Genomic DNA, 15,682 nt, shown 5'->3' on the forward strand with positions numbered 1-15,682 from the left:
CCATGGCTAGTAACACAGGTAACTGCAGTTCCTGAGTGAGTAATCCTCTCTACTATGTGAGTTAAGACGCTGCTTGGGATGCCTGCCTGCCATATCGGAGTGTCTGGACTCAAGTCCCGGCTCCTCTTCCAATTCTAGCTTCCTGACAGTGCACACCCTGGGAGGCAGATGAAGGCCCAAGTACTGGGTTCCTTTACCACCCACGTGGGAGACCCCGAGCGAGTTCCAGGCTCTTGACTTTGGCCTGGCCCAGCTCGGGCTATTGCAAGGCATGTGGGGAGTGAGCCAGTGAATGGAAGATTTTTCTCTCTCTCCCCCTCTCTCTCTCTCTCTGCCTTTCAAGTGAAAAATTTATATTGTAAGCAAACATGTTATCTGACAAATCACAACAGCGGATTTCAGGCGCCTTCGCTTTCTCTTTCCCACGCCTCAACTCTGCTGATCTCCCGCTCCTAAATCGCATTGATTCCTACAGATGCTCCAGCTACCGCCAGCAATCCCATGTTTGCCATGTCTGTCTGCACATACCTGATCCCACCAGAAGCCATGCTGTCATTTCCACCTGGGGGCTTGTCAGCAGCTCTAAGTCATCCGACCCTCCTCGCGCTGGACCTCTGCTGTTTCTGTCTGACCAGATCCACGCCCCCTCCTTCCTGCTGCCCAGGGGTTCTCCATCTGCAATCTGAATCTTGCGCAAGTGACGCCACCTGCAGAAGCGGCGAGTCTGGGAGTCCGTGGTGGTTCCTGCCACCTCCACGTCCGGAGCTTTCCAGATCCTTGCTCTTCCCGAGTTCTGTTTCTTCCCTCTTTCTCCTTTCTGGAAGCTACTTTCAATAATGAAGTCACAAAAGGTATTGCTACCGCAAACCCTGAAATTCTACACCTCCTCCTGTCAACGCTCTTTTTCTGCGGGGACGCTACATTCCTCTCTGCTCCTTGGCTGCAATCGCTGTTTGCACGAGGTTCGTTTCCACACTTATTTCCCTTTCGTCCTCATCCAATCCACGGACAAGCTTTCTGCCTGTTCGCTGTGCTGCCTTGGACAAGCTAAGTAACCTCTCTGAGCCCTCATGTTTTCCTTTTGTTACTACAGTAGCCTCATGGGGCTATTATAAATACCAAGCAAGCTCATCTGTGTAAAGTCCCGTATCTAGTTTATGGCTTACAGCTGGTATTCAAATTAATTGCTGTTATAACCGACCTCAATGAGCTTCTGCTGGTCCCTGCCACCACTTTCTCCCAGTTCCGGCGCTTTTCATACAGTAGTGCCTGATTAACTTTCCCCCATACATAAGTTCATGTGACTTCTCTAAGCGGAGAGCTGTGAGAATTTCCCCTTTATCTAACAATGTAATCCAGGCCCTAACCGCATATCAGTCAGGTTCCTCCATCATGTCCGACTCTCAACTCAGTCCGCTCCTCCAGACAAGTAGGACCTCATCTGTGAACCAAGTCTGCCCTTTCTCTCATGCTTTTCTTAGCTCGCTCTTCTTTCCCTACATTCCTGGCAAATTGCTACCTGCTAGAATCTTTAATGAGTCAATCAATGTGAAATGCTTCAAACAATGCCTGGCCTATTCAGCAAGTGCTCCCCAGCTGGGGTCAGCTGCTGCTGTTACCACTCAGTGCCCCTGAACTGCAGTGCAGGAGGGGAGGGGGGAGGGAGAATGGTGGAGAATTGTTCAGTCGGTAAGAACGTTCCACACTCTGGGAACGTGAAGTTGGATAAGCGGTGGCCATTATCTCCAAGGCGCACCGTCTGGAGAGGATGCATACATACATGAGCATGAGGATGCCCTATGTGAACTCTGACCCAAGGTGCTTTGGAAATCTTCACAGGGCCTGACAGATCTCTCACACGTAACAGTTGAAAGACATAATTTCAACTGCTAGGAGAAAATACCCTATTTATCCTTCAGAGACCGTTTGAAAGCCTTCTTCAGACAGCGAAGCCTCTTCTCAGCTTCCCCAGCCTCTGCGACCCTCCCACCCAGCCCTCCAGCACCTCTCTCGGAGCACCTGCCACTTTTGATACAATTGCTTTATTCCCCTTACTGAACTGTGGGCCTGGATGCAAAGAACTGTCACTTTCTCATCTCTGTGTATCCGGAAATAGATAGCATATGATGCCTTGCACATCACGGGTGTTCGTGCTTTTCAGTTCAATAGCATTACCTTCCTGTGGATCATCCAGTCTTTTTTTTTAATTTGGCTTTTGTTATCAGGAACATTAATTGTAAAAAGACAGTTGTCATCTCTATAGGACCTCCAGTCAGCTGCCTCCTTCCTTCAGCATGGATATTAATACTGCATTGTGGAAAGAAGGGGCCAAAGAAGGATGTGCTTTTCCCCGAAGGGAGGAGAGAATTTCCACTTTTCTTATGGCCCTGTCTAAATACTGACAGAGATTGTGGACTCAAAAGGCTTTCATATCGGGCCAGTGCTGTGGTATAGCAGGTAAAACCATTGCCTTCAGTGCCAGCATCCCATATGGGCTCCGGTTCAAGACCCGGCTGCTCCACTTCCCATCCAGTTCTCTGCTATGGCCTGGGAAAGCAGTAGAAGATGGATGGCCCAAGTCTTTGGGCCCCTGCACCCGTGTGGGAGACGTGGAAGAAGCTCCTGCCTCCTGCCTTTGGATTGGCACAGCTCCAGCCATTGTGGCCAATTGGGGAGTGAACCAGTGGGTGGAAGACCTCTCTCTCTTTCTCTCTCTCTCTCTGCCTGCCTCTCCCCTCTCTGTGTAACTCTCTCAAGATAAATAAATCTTAAAAAAAAAAAAAAAAAAAAGGCTTTCATAGCCTAGGCAGCGCATGTCAAGAGCCTCAGGTGATCACTGACGTCATACATGAGTGTTAATGTTAAATCACAACAGAAGGCCGGCGCCGTGGCTCAACAGGCTAATCCTCCGCCTTGCGGCGCCGGCACACCAGGTTCTAGTCCCGGTCGGGGCACCGATCCTGTCCCGGTTGCCCCTCTTCCAGGCCAGCTCTCTGCTGTGGCCAGGGAGTGCAGTGGAGGATGGCCCAAGTGTTTGGGCTCTGCACCCCATGGGAGACCAGGAGAAGCACCTGGCTCCTGCCATCGGAACAGCGCGGTGCGCCGGACGCAGCGCGCTACCGCGGCAGCCATTGGAGGGTGAACCAACGGCAAAGGAAGACCTTTCTCTCTGTCTCTCTCTCTCACTGTCCACTCTGCCTGTCAAAAAAAAAAAAAAATCACAACAGAAGTCACTGTGCTCTTACTTCCCATGCAGGACCTCTGTCCTCAGTGAGTTGATTATGAGAATTAAGTGGAAAACTTGTTCCCAGTTTTGTGTGTACCTGTGTGTGCAAATTGTTGAAATCTTTGTTTAGTATAAAGTTGGTCTTCTGTATATAAAGTTAATCGAAAATGAATCTTTTTTTTATTAAACTTTTATTTAATGAATATAAATTTCCAAAGTATAGCTTATGGGTTACAATGGCTTCCCCCCTCCCATAACTTCCCTCCCGCCCGCAACCCTCCCCTTTCCCGCTCCCTTTCCCCTTCCATTCATGTAAAGATTCATTTTCAATTCTCTTTGTATACAGAAGATCAGTTTAGTATATATTAGGTAAAGATTTCAACATTTTGCCCATATAGCAACAGAAAGTGAAAAAACTACCATTGGATTACTAATTATAGCATTAAATAGCAATGTACAGCACATTAAAGACAGAGATCCTACATAGTTTTTTTTTCAAATTAATTAATTTTCTATGCCATTTCCATTTTAACACCAGGTTGTTTTTTTTTTTTTTTCATTTCCAATTCTCTTTATATACAGAAGATCACTTCAGTATATAATTAGTAAAGACCTCATCAGTTTGTGCCCACACAGAAACGCAAAGTATAAAAATACTGTTTCAGTACTAGTTATAGCATCACTTGGCTTTAGACGACACATTAGGGACAGATCCCACATGGGGTGTAAGTACACAGTGACTCCTGTTGCTGATTTAACAATTTGACACTCCTATTCATGGCGTCAGTAATCTCCCTAGGCTCTAGTCATGAGTTGCCAGGGCTATGGAAGCCTTTAGAGTTCGCTGACTTTGATCTTATTCCGACAGGGTCATAGTCAAAGTGGAAGTTCTCTCCTCCCTTCGGAGAAGGGTACCTCCTTCTTTGATGGCCCCGTTCTTTCCACTGGGATCTCACTCACAGAGATCATTCATTTAGGTCTTTTTTTTTTTTTCCCATGATATCTTGGCTTTCCATGCCTGCTATACTCTCATGGGCTCTTCAGCCAGATCTGAATGCCTTGAGGGCTGATTCTGAGGCCAGAGTATTGTTTAGGACATCTGCCATCCTATGAGTCTGCTGTGTATCCCACTTCCCATGTTGGATCTTTCTCTCCCTTTTTGATTCTATCAGTTAGTATTAGCAGATACTTGTCTTGTTTGTGTGATCTCTTTGACTCTTAGACCTATCAGAGCTATCAATTGTGAGCTGAAATTGATCACTTGGACTAGTGCGATGGCATTGGTACATGCCATCTTGATGGGATTGTGTTGGAATCCCCTGGCACATTTCTAACTCCACCATTTGCGGCCAGTCCGATTGAGCATGTTCCACTAGCAATCAGAGAAATGCAAATCAAAACCACAATGAGGTTCCATCTCACCCCGGTGAGAATGGCTCACATTCAGAAATCTACCAACAACAGATGCTGGAGAGGATGTGGGGAAAAAGGGACACTAACCCACTGTTGGTGGGAATGCAAACTGGTTAAGCCACTATGGAAGTCTGTCTGGAGATTCCTCAGAAACCTGAACATAACCCTACCATACAACCCAGCCATCCCACTCCTTGGAATTTACCCAAAGGAAATTAATTTGGCAAATAAAAAAGCTATCTGCACATTAATGTTTATTGCAGCTCAATTCACAATAGCTAAGACCTGGAACCAACCCAAATGCCCATCAACAGTAGACTGGATAAAGAAATTATGGGACATGTACTCCATAGAATACTATACAGCAGTAAGAAACAACGAAACCCAGTCATTTGCAACAAGATGGAGCAATCTGGAAAACATCATGCTGAGTGAATTAAGCCAGTCCCAAAGAGACAAATATCATTTGTTTTCCCTGATCGGTGACAACTGAGCGCCAAAGGGGAAACCTGTTAAGTGAAATGGACACTATAAGCAACAATGAACTGATCAGCTCCTGTCCTGACTTTAGATGTACAATGTAATACTTTATCCTTTTTAGTATTTGTTGTTGTTGTTGTTGTTCTAGTACTATTGGTTGAACTCAGTAATTAACACACAGTTATTCTTAGGTGTTTAAATTTTAACTGAAAAGTGATCCCTGTTAAATCTAAGAGTGGAAAAAGAGAGGGAGGAGATGAACAATTTGGAAAATGAATCTTAATGGACAATGGGACTGGGAATGGGAGAGGGAGGAAGAGGTGGGGTGGGAGGGCAGGTATGGTGGGAAGAATCACTATATTCCTAAAGTTATACTTATGAAATTTGTACTCATTAAATAAAAGATTTCTTTGGGAAAAATAAAATATAAAAAAATGCACTGTATTTAACCATAGCATCAGTTAAAAGCAATGAAATACCCCATTGTTTCTACCTTTTCTATTTCTCTTAGGTCAATACTGTATTGGATGATAACTAATTAAATTCACAAAGAGACTCAAGTTTTCTTGAGTAACTTTCATGGTTTCTTAATATTTATGAAATGTGTTGTATGACCCACTCAAGCTTTTAGAGTATGTTACCTGGATGCACCTGCTGATCGCTCTCTTCTTTCTTCCTAAATAGCTAACACCATTTTCCATTTAATTTCTGTAGGTAAGTGTGAATGTAAGGAACAGGTGTTAGGAAACCCCAAGGCATTCTGTGGAATGAAATACTCATATGGTGAGTTTGACGTCTTTCAGTGTTTCTGAGAAGCTATTAAAGCTTTTAAGGAAATGGGAGGCCTAGCTGATGACACAGGCACGGTGCCTCGCACGGATGAGATGCTCGGGAAATGACAGGGAGGAGGAAGAGGATCCGTATTTGGGAGACGCTGAGAGGAGCTGTCTGCCTTGGTCTCTCCTCAGCCTCTCTGTAAGCTCTGGACTCCCCTGCCTCTCAAGTGCCAGGAAAATGCATCACATCCAAGAAGGGAGAAGGCACTTCCTAGGTGCAGGCTCTCACTACCTTCAGATTCTCAATGGCTTTATAGTCACCCGTACATAGATTAAGATATCTTAGTTTGCCAATGGATTCTTGACTGCAGTCTGGGACCTTTGATTGTTCTGTAATTATAGGGTCTGTAATATGCATTACACAGAAGAGAAAATGCCATGATTTCTGAAACCAAGGGTTTAGGTTCCTGATAGCATGGTCTTTAAGCTCATAAAAAAATCAAAAAAGGAAAAAGAAACCTCATAAATCTGTAGCAAATTACAGGAACACTCTCCTCTCTTCACTTCCTAGCTGGGCTGAATAATAGAAGAGAATATTTGAAATGTACAGTGCCCAATAAAGAAAGGCAGTTTCCAGGGAAACAAAAAACATAGTACTTTAGTCCAAAGTCAATTAGTTCAGTGAAAACATGAACCAGTTCTCACTGTCACCTAGATTTGGTAGCTCTCTGACTATGTTGATGACCAATCAGTCTTTTAATACAATTGTTTTCAGTTTCTACTTAAGGGCACTTGAACGTTTAACGACACAATGAAATATGTTGGCTTATTTAAAGTGCATGACATCCACAGACTTGGAAATATCTGGTTTCTTCCTCCCCATTCTCTGGCATAATGGAGAAAACACTGGATTTATTTGTTAATTCCTTTAGCAAATATTTCCCCAGCAACAGTAGTAAACAGACAAGATCCCTGCTCTCTTTGAGCTTACAGTCGAATGGACTAATAAGAGCGAACATTTCTTGAGCATTAGCAATGGGCCAGGCACTCTGCTATGCACCCTTCATTCATTTTTCTCATTGGGTTTCTAGTCCAAGCTGTCTCTCTAACCAGTCAGTTATGCAAACTTGAGCAGATCACTTAATTCTTAATATTTGTTTCCTTATACATAAAGCAAGAATAGTTGAGCTCTTAAGATCTTTTGGAAGTCTAAACATGGGTTGATTCCATAAAGACAGTTGCCTGACAACTGTATTTTTGGAGTATGGGATCAACTAAGATAAAGTTCTCTTGCTACACACAAATTTCCATCAAGCTATGGATAAGCCAGGGGCAGGGGTTTGGCCGAGTGGTTAAGACACCTCTAGGCATGACCATATCCTGTATCAGAGTACCAGGGTTCAAATCCCAGCTCTGCTTCCAATCCCTGCTTCCTGCTAATGAGCACCCTAGGAGGCAGCAGGTGATGGCTCAGGTAATTGGGTCCTTGCCACTCATGGGGGAGACCTGGATTGAGTTCCCAGCTCCCAGCTCCCAGATTCAGCCTGGGCCAGTCCTGGCCATCGTGAGTTGTTTGAGGAGGAAACCAACAGATGGCACCTTGCGTGTTCTCTTTCTCTCTCTCTCTCTCTCCCTCTCCCTCTCAAATAAACAAAACAAAAATGTTTTTAAAAAGAAAAACACATAGTTAAGCCAATATGAACCCTCTTAGAAATATAGAACATTGCATCTTATTCCATTACTTGGTCCCCCATTATACCCATTTCCTAGGTAGATGAGCATAATAGAATTGAGAGTCATACAGAATACTGGATCCCAGTAGCCAGCAAGTAGAGGGCCAGCTTCCCCAACCCCAGTCAGCTTGCATTTTATACTGGAGAAGAATATAAAATAATCAATAACATTATTTAATCTCTTGAGAAATTTTTAAAATATATACTGGTAGGAACATTGTGCTGTCATAACATTATATATTTTTAGCCATAAAAGTATAGTGTACTCAGATCTTAAAAGAGTAACACTTCTACTTCTTATGTTCCTCCTTTCTATGTGGACTTGGTAGCTCAAAGTACTGAAGATTGTGTTTTCAGTAAGCAAAAGGCTGATCTGTATCACAGTCACAGGGGAGGAGGTGACAGCTGAAATTGCCCCAGACACAAGAGCAGTAATTAATATCGCTGAATGAGATGTTGTCAATGGAAGCATGACTGAGCCTAATCATCTTTAAAGTCAATTTCTGCATTTTCATGATCTTCGATTTGCCTTTTCTCTGTACTCTAAGATGCATATTTCATATATACAGTTATTGTCCATCAAAAGTTTTAAGTGAATAAATCGATGCAAATTTAAGTTGTTCACACTTAAAAAAGATCGCGTGCAATCCTATGCATCTTGACCTGTGGAACTGTGTCGTTACAGTGCTCAAAATAAAGATTTTATCAGCTCACGATAAAGGTTCTCATGCTGAGGTCAATGTGAAGATTAAAAAAGTCTTAAAATCTACCAAACTGAAGATTTTACGAGGAAAGCGAACGTTGTATCCAGAATCGTGGACTAACCGAGGCTGCACCTGTCCCATCCTCAATCCTGGTGAGCATCGACTTTTCCATCTTACCGTCGGCCTTGTCTCTTCGGCTGCACTGCTGCTGCCTGATGGTCCCCAAGCCACAATCTCAGTAACCTGAGTAAGAGCATCTCCCCTTTTTGCCATCTGAGTTCTGGGGAGAATCCAAGCAGAACTTTTGAAATGACATCAATAAATTACTTTTCTTCCACCGTGTGCTCTATGAAAGCCAGATATGTTAAAAATCCAGCTATGTAATACTCTCTGTCCTACCACAGACATCTCAGATTGGTTCCAGGTGCCAGCTGCACAGAAAGCACTTTGGAGACTTTATCGGCCACTGACACTTTATCTGAAGGCCAGGTCCTGTTACCGTAGAACCTGCTCCCTAAGGAAGTTCAAATACAAAATTCCATCTGTGCAAATAATGTTGAATTCATTTTTTACTACTGCCGGAGAAGCATCTGTTCCTCTTGGATAGAAAACAAATCTCAAGTTCTCATCATCTTGTTTTTCATTAGATGATCACTCTGGTTTCAAATTAGAAACAGGAGAAATAACCCCCAAAACATATAGCATTTTAGAGAAACTTGGAATGGAGAGAAAGTTGATTTGCATCTTCCGGTGTTATGGAAGAGGTGGAGACAGGCGAATTAGCACAGGGGTCCTTGCCTCTATGCTCTACAAGGGTGCACATCCTTCCCACCTGGCTCACCAGCTAAGCATTTCCCTCTCCCTCGTGACATCTGAGGATGAGATGCGGTTTTTCAGTTGTATTATGTACCCACCATTAGTCCTCAGATAATGGTAGCATAGTACTCAGATAGTAAAACAACCCCCTGCAAATCCTCTGTGTCTCTGTCCTTGTTTATGTAGTCAGCATCTGTGTCTTGGTGGCCCTGTTGAAACAGGTGCATAATTTATGTTCTGGATCTAACTCCCTCCGCAACGAAGTCCAGGAAACCACAGTTATCTAAATAAGAAATCTTTTATGGCTTTTGATTAACAAATTTGAGAGAAACAGATAGCTGAGAAAGAGGGGGATGGAGAGAAAGTAGCAATCTCCTCAGTGATACAAACTTTTGATTTTTTTTCTGTTGACCAATGTCTCATACCCTATCCTACCCCTTCACTATTCTATTTAAATTCATTTAAATGTCAATAAGGAAACAGAAAAAAAAAAGACACTTTCACTCATAAAAAAAAAAAAATAAACATAGTTCCAAAGAACAAACTGAGGTAATAAGAATCATGGGTTCTGAGTATAGGAAACTAAGAATCATTCATTCTACGTCTATTTCCTAATGATCTGTGCATAGAGACTCCTCTTATAGGCACGTTTCTACGATTTTGGCACAAGAAAAGAAAACAGTCTGCCCAGTTTTTTAGCAAGATTTTAAAAACAAAGGCTTGGACAGTCTGAGCCAGCCTCCCCAGGAAGTGAGCTATACTTCCGAATCAGGTTTCTGCCAGAGTCAAAGAATCAGAGTTCATCACAATTGAAAACATAAGCGCAATTATTCAAAGAATTCTTGAAAAACATGTTTACTTGCTTTGAAGAAAAGACTGGAAGCTGCCAAAGCAAAACCAGACACTCTTTCATTTTACTTTGTTTTTCCATTTTTACAAGTTCAACAGCTGAGGCCAAAGAAAGCTGATAAGAAATTCTGAAACTTTACACACCAGGTTGCTGCCTTGGCAGCTTGTGAAAAGGAACAATCTAATTGGGTATCCCTGTACATTCGTCCATTGTTGACTCATACATACATTCACTCATTCAAGAGTCATCTGTTTTAGAATATCACATTTTTTTTCCTATGAGTATAAGATAGACTTTGTGCCCACATACAGGTGGTAAAGTAGATATTGAAAGCAGAGACAGGAAAATAAGTTGTGGGTGTTGTTAAAGATGTAGAGCAAGGGCCGGCGCCGTGGCTCACTAGGCTAATCCTCCGCCTTGCGGCGCCGGCACACCGGGTTCTAGTCCCGGTCGGGGCACCAATCCTGTCCTGGTTGCCCCTCTTCCAGGCCAGCTCTCTGCTGTGGCCAGGGAGTGCAGTGGAGGATGGCCCAAGTCCTTGGGCCCTGCACCCCATGGGAGACCAGGAGAAGCACCTGGCCCCTGCCATCGGAACAGCGCGGTGTGCTGGCCGCAGCGCACTACCGCGGCGGCCATTGGAGGGTGAACCAATGGCAAAGGAAGACCTTTCTCTCTGTCTCTCTCTCACTGTCCACTCTGCCTGTCAAAAAAAAAAAAAAAAAAAAGATGTAGAGCAAGGGCCTGCATTGTGACACAGGAGGTTAAGGCACCACTGGCCATGTGGCATCCCACGCTGGAGCACCGGTTCAAGCGCTAGCTGCTCTGCTTCTGCTCTAGCTTCCTGCTCATGCACCTGGGAAGGCAGCAGATGATGGTCCGAACACGTGGATCCCTGCCACCCATGTGGGAGGCCTGGGTGGAGTTCCTGAAGTTGCAGCCATTTGAAAGATTTCTGCGTCTCTCTGTCTCTCCCTCTGTCACTCTGCCTTTCAAATAAATAAACAAATCTTAGAACACACACAAAAGAGACATAAAAGATAACATTGTTTTGTATTTTTTTCTGATGCTGCTAAATTTATGGACGTATTATGATTTTTATTAGTTTGATCTATGTTTATGCTTTAAATCAATGGTAGATTCCTGTGAATTTGCTCTAGTTGTGGTTTCACAGTAAATTCATTAAAAAAATAAATTTATCCCTTAAGTTTCTTAAGAATTGTTCGTTATATTTTAAAACGAGGATTATTTTAGTCATTGGACAAATAATATCAAGTTATTATATTTTAACTGTTCTGTTAATTAAGTACTAGGATTCTTTTTCATGCAGAAACTATGATTTTAAAAATTTAAGTGCCTTAAAATTCATTTTTACATTATGCTCTTCAGGGTTTGAAGCCTGTCACAATTTTCCTTTTTCTCATTTTGAAAACACCAAGATAGTCATTTACAAGTGTATGCTTGGTTTCTTTGAATAATCTTTCTACATAATCCTTTTATTATTATTGAAACACCACACGTTCATTACAGAAACTTAGGAGAAATTCTTAAATCTCACATTTCTACCTTCCAAAGATCATCTCTCTTAATGTCATAGTACAGATCCTCCCAACCTTTCTCCAAGTATGTATAGTGCTTTGTAACCAAAAGAGAGTATGCTTCATACCATAACCTGCTTTATTCGGTTAATAGGCCTTCCCTTCAATTTCAGCTTATCTTCATCTTATCTAATACTCTGACCATATTCATATTCCCCAGCTAATCTCAAAATGTCCTTCAGAGTTGGTATGTCCTGGCTGGTATTCAATGCAGTATCTGGTTTCTAAGTGCCTTGAGTCTCTCTTAACTCTAGCACAGTTCCTCTTTTACAACTGCTGTTGAAGAAACCAGGCCAAGCGCCCTACAGATGATCCAACCTTCAACATTTTTCTGATTGGTTCCTTGTGGTGTCATTTAGTCTGTTCTCCTATCTTCTAGAGCTACTGTAGTCTCTAAAGAAAGTTCAATTCAAGATAAACACCTTGGCTGGAATCCACTGTAGATATTGTGTATTTCATGTTGAATGACCTCAGGAGGCACATAGCACCTGGACAATCTCCCATTCCATGTCGCCAAGTAAGCTTGGCCCTCAGATTGGAGTGAGAACACCAATCTCTCCCTTGGCAGTTTTGTTTTTACTTTTGAGACAGGAAATAAAAATGTAGTGTGGGCTTTTGGCCCATCACTTAAGATTCCCGCATCCCAGATGGGAGTGCCTAGGTTTGAATCCTGGCTCCAGCTCCTGCTCTCAGCTGTCTCCTAATGTAGATCCTGGGAGGCGACAGGTGATGGCATAAGTAGTTGGGTCCCTGTCACCCACGTGGGAGACTTGAATTGTGCTCCCAGTCCCAGCTTAGGCCTGGTACAGCCCTGGCCATTGTGGGTAGTGAACTAGAGGATGGGAGATCTGTCTGTCTCCCCCTACCCCTTCCTTCTTAAAAAAGAAAATAATGTGTGGTGTTACTTAGCACTATATGGATATATACATTTATATATATATATACATATATATATATAATGAATTTATATATAATGAGTTTAAACTGACATTTTCAATTTAATTTTAACATCTAATGTTTCCTCTTAATTTGATAAGTATATGTCTCTTTATCTTATACCAGAAAGTTTTATTTTATAAACATAATTATTTGCTCCATCCTATGGTATCTTTTATCAGTATTACTACAAACATTTGCTGAGGGAGATCATCACATTTCCTTTTATTAATATATAAACAATGAGATTGTTCTTGTGTGTGTGTGTATGTGTTAGCCAAATTTTTTTATTTGAAGTCTGAAAAGAATTTTTAATTACAAATTCAGCACTTGATCTGGTCAAGTCTCATCATTTATTTAGTTATTTTTAATATATGCCAGACATCTGTATTCCAAAAACATATTTACTTTTTATAAGGAATATGTGTTATTCTGTATAATCCGTAACTCTCTTCCAATATGTTTTCCTAAATGGCTGTTTCACTTTTAGAAAATCTTCCTGGAGCCAACGCTGTGGTATAGCAGGTTAAGCCTCTGCCTGCAGTGCCAGCATCCCATATGGGCACCAGTTCGAGTCCCCGCTGCTCCACTTCTGATCCATCTCCCTGCTAATGCACCTTGGGAAAGCTGCAAAAGATGGCCCAAGTCCTTGGGCCCCTGCACTCATGTGGGAGACTTGGAAGAAGCTCCTGACTCCTGGCTTCAGCCTGGCCCAGCACTGGCTGTTGTGGCCATTTGTCGAGTGAATTAGCAAATGGGAGATCTCTCTCTCTTTCTCTCTCTCTCTCTCTCTCTAACTCCACCTTTCAAATAAATAAATCCCTTTTAAAAAATCCTTCTTAAGATACTCTTTCACACAAAGTGAGTTTCCAAGAAATATTGATTTATAGTGGTGTATTAAGTGTCCATAGAATTCTTACTTCTTTGCCATAGAGGGTTACATCATCCAAAGTCAAAGTTCTAGAACCAGACAGACCTGAGTTGGAGTCAAGGTGCGGCCTCCTGCACGCAGACACTGAACAGGTGACTTCCCCTGCTTAGCTTCAGTTTCCTCCTGTGTAAAACAAGAAGAAAAATAATGCCTACCTCACAGGGTTATTTTCAGTGTTAAATGAGATCATCTGTGGCACATAGCAAATGCTTATTTAAATATCAGCTCTATATAAAATGGCTAAAGTCACCTCTCCCCCTTCAATCAAGTATAATATTATATAGCCCTAATTTTGTTCTCTTTTAGGTTTGGAGTATCTTGTAGCCGGACACGAAGATGTGAGAACAGGCAAATTAGTTGTGAATATGAAAAGTTTCGTCCAGCGCTGGAAACCGTCGCTTGGAAGAAAAGTGATGGATATTTTAAAAAGAGAGTGCAAGTAGCAATGAAGGTGTCCAGCACAAAATGGCATGTCCCTGTGTTCACAACACAAACTGAAGGGAAAGGAGACCTTGAAAATAAAACTGGAATTGTTTAAAGTGCCAAAATGTATAGAGATGTTGCAATGCATGGGCTTGGAGGTGGCCTAACCTCTCTCATCTGGGTCCATGTTTAAAATACAGGTTTGTTTCATAAAAATAAGGAATGAAAAACCCTCCACTGACATCTGTTTTCTATGGGACCGGCTCTGAGATTCCTAACTGTTGAGGATATTTTAATAGTAGCATGCTATTTAGCAATAATCTGTCATGGGCAGTACCTCCAACAAAGCCTCCTCCCGGCTTCAACTCCGATGCTCTCACCTGATGCTACTGAAAATCATTCATGAGACTTTAGGGCATCCCCAACCCTAGTATCAGAAAAGGTGTTCCTTAAAAAGAGCCTTCTCTGGCATGTTGTGTGCGGACTTTGGTCTGGGGGGGTGTGAAAGGGACCCTCTCCACCTATGGATAGCATTTCCTTGTATAAAGCACTTTAACTGTGTTGTGAGATTTTGGAGACTGCTGTTGACTGGCAGGAAAGAAAAGGGCACGGAAGAAAACCGACCGAAACAGAAGCACTGCCACAAAACGTGGACAGGAGTGGCCCCGGAAAGGAAGCTGAGCTATTTGCCTCTGGACACACGGAGACTCGACGTCCCAGGGCAATAGGTTGGCGTGAAGTCTCAGCCGTGGGCTCCAAGTTAAGAGTCCCAGATGCCAGCGTGATGAAACTTTTAAACAAACTAAACAAGAGCAGACTTCAAAATGAGAGGAAGAAATCCTAAGAGTAGAAATATGCTTGGGGAAAGAGGATACGGACTTTGCATTCTAAAAAGCTCATTTGTTTGCAGCACACTTGGATACACTTCAAAAATTGTCGACACAGAATTGGTTATATTTTTGTGTTTAGTATTTCAACCCGAACATCAAAATGGCTTTCCTCTTTGTCTTTATTAACAGTATATGGTCATTATATTTACCCACTGTTTAACACAATGTATGGGATGGTTCACCAAATTACGCTTTTTCATGATAATTCATTTTCTGTACCCATGTGTGACCACTATACATACAGTTTCTTCTGTTCTTGAATATGTAAAACCTGAACCACAGTGCCATAAGATTAACTTCACATACAAAAAAAAAAATATCCTGAAGTCCTGTGGACTTGCAAAATATATATATATTGCTTTGTTAATTTGTTTTTATATTTCCTATATGTAATAAAGGAATATGATCTCCTGGTTTTTCTCTCATTTCCTGATCAGCTCTTTGAATGATGTATTTTCTCTTAATGATGGAACTTAAATCTCATTCTTTAAATTAAGAAAGTTAATGGGGCTGGTGTTGTGACATAGTGGGTTAAGCCACTGCCTGGATGCCAGAGTCTCATATGAGCACCAGTTGGAGCCCTGGCTGCTCCACTTCTGATCCAGCTCTCTGCTAATGGGCCCAGAAAATAGTAGAAGATGGTCCAAGTACCTGGGCCTCTGCTACCCACGTGGGAGACCAGGATGAATTCCAAGCCATTGTGGATGTTTGAGGAGTAAACTGGCAGTTGGAAGATTCTCTCTCTCTCTCTCTTTCTCTATTTCTATCTCTCCCTGTAAGTCTGCTTTTCTGATAAATAAATAAATCTTAAAAAAAAAAAAAAAAGTCAAACAAAGGCCTGTCATTTCTGCTCTGTGCCCGGGTGTTGGAATGGAGTAGAAGGTAACACAATGGCTTCAGTGTCTACTG

General features: G+C 42.4%; 1 protein-coding gene across 3 annotated transcripts in view; it reads left to right on the plus strand.

Annotated features, from left to right (window-relative positions):
- The window catches only part of NTN4 (netrin 4), a 132,194-nt gene extending 117,010 nt beyond the window's left edge, over positions 1-15,184 (plus strand). For 2 of the 3 annotated variants that reach the window (XM_062203101.1, XM_062203099.1), the window contains exons 8-10: positions 5,834-5,902; positions 8,314-8,484; positions 13,767-15,184. In XM_062203101.1, the coding sequence (XP_062059085.1) occupies positions 5,834-5,902; positions 8,314-8,484; positions 13,767-13,903 (377 nt within the window). In that variant the 3' untranslated portion in view covers positions 13,904-15,184. The remainder of the gene's footprint in view (positions 1-5,833; positions 5,903-8,313; positions 8,485-13,766) is intronic. The other variant, XM_062203100.1, reaches the window with a different exon arrangement.
- Positions 15,185-15,682: the final 498 nt, after the last annotated feature.

Source organism: Lepus europaeus, chromosome 10 (genome assembly GCF_033115175.1).
Source record: "Lepus europaeus isolate LE1 chromosome 10, mLepTim1.pri, whole genome shotgun sequence".
NCBI lineage: Eukaryota > Metazoa > Chordata > Mammalia > Lagomorpha > Leporidae > Lepus > Lepus europaeus.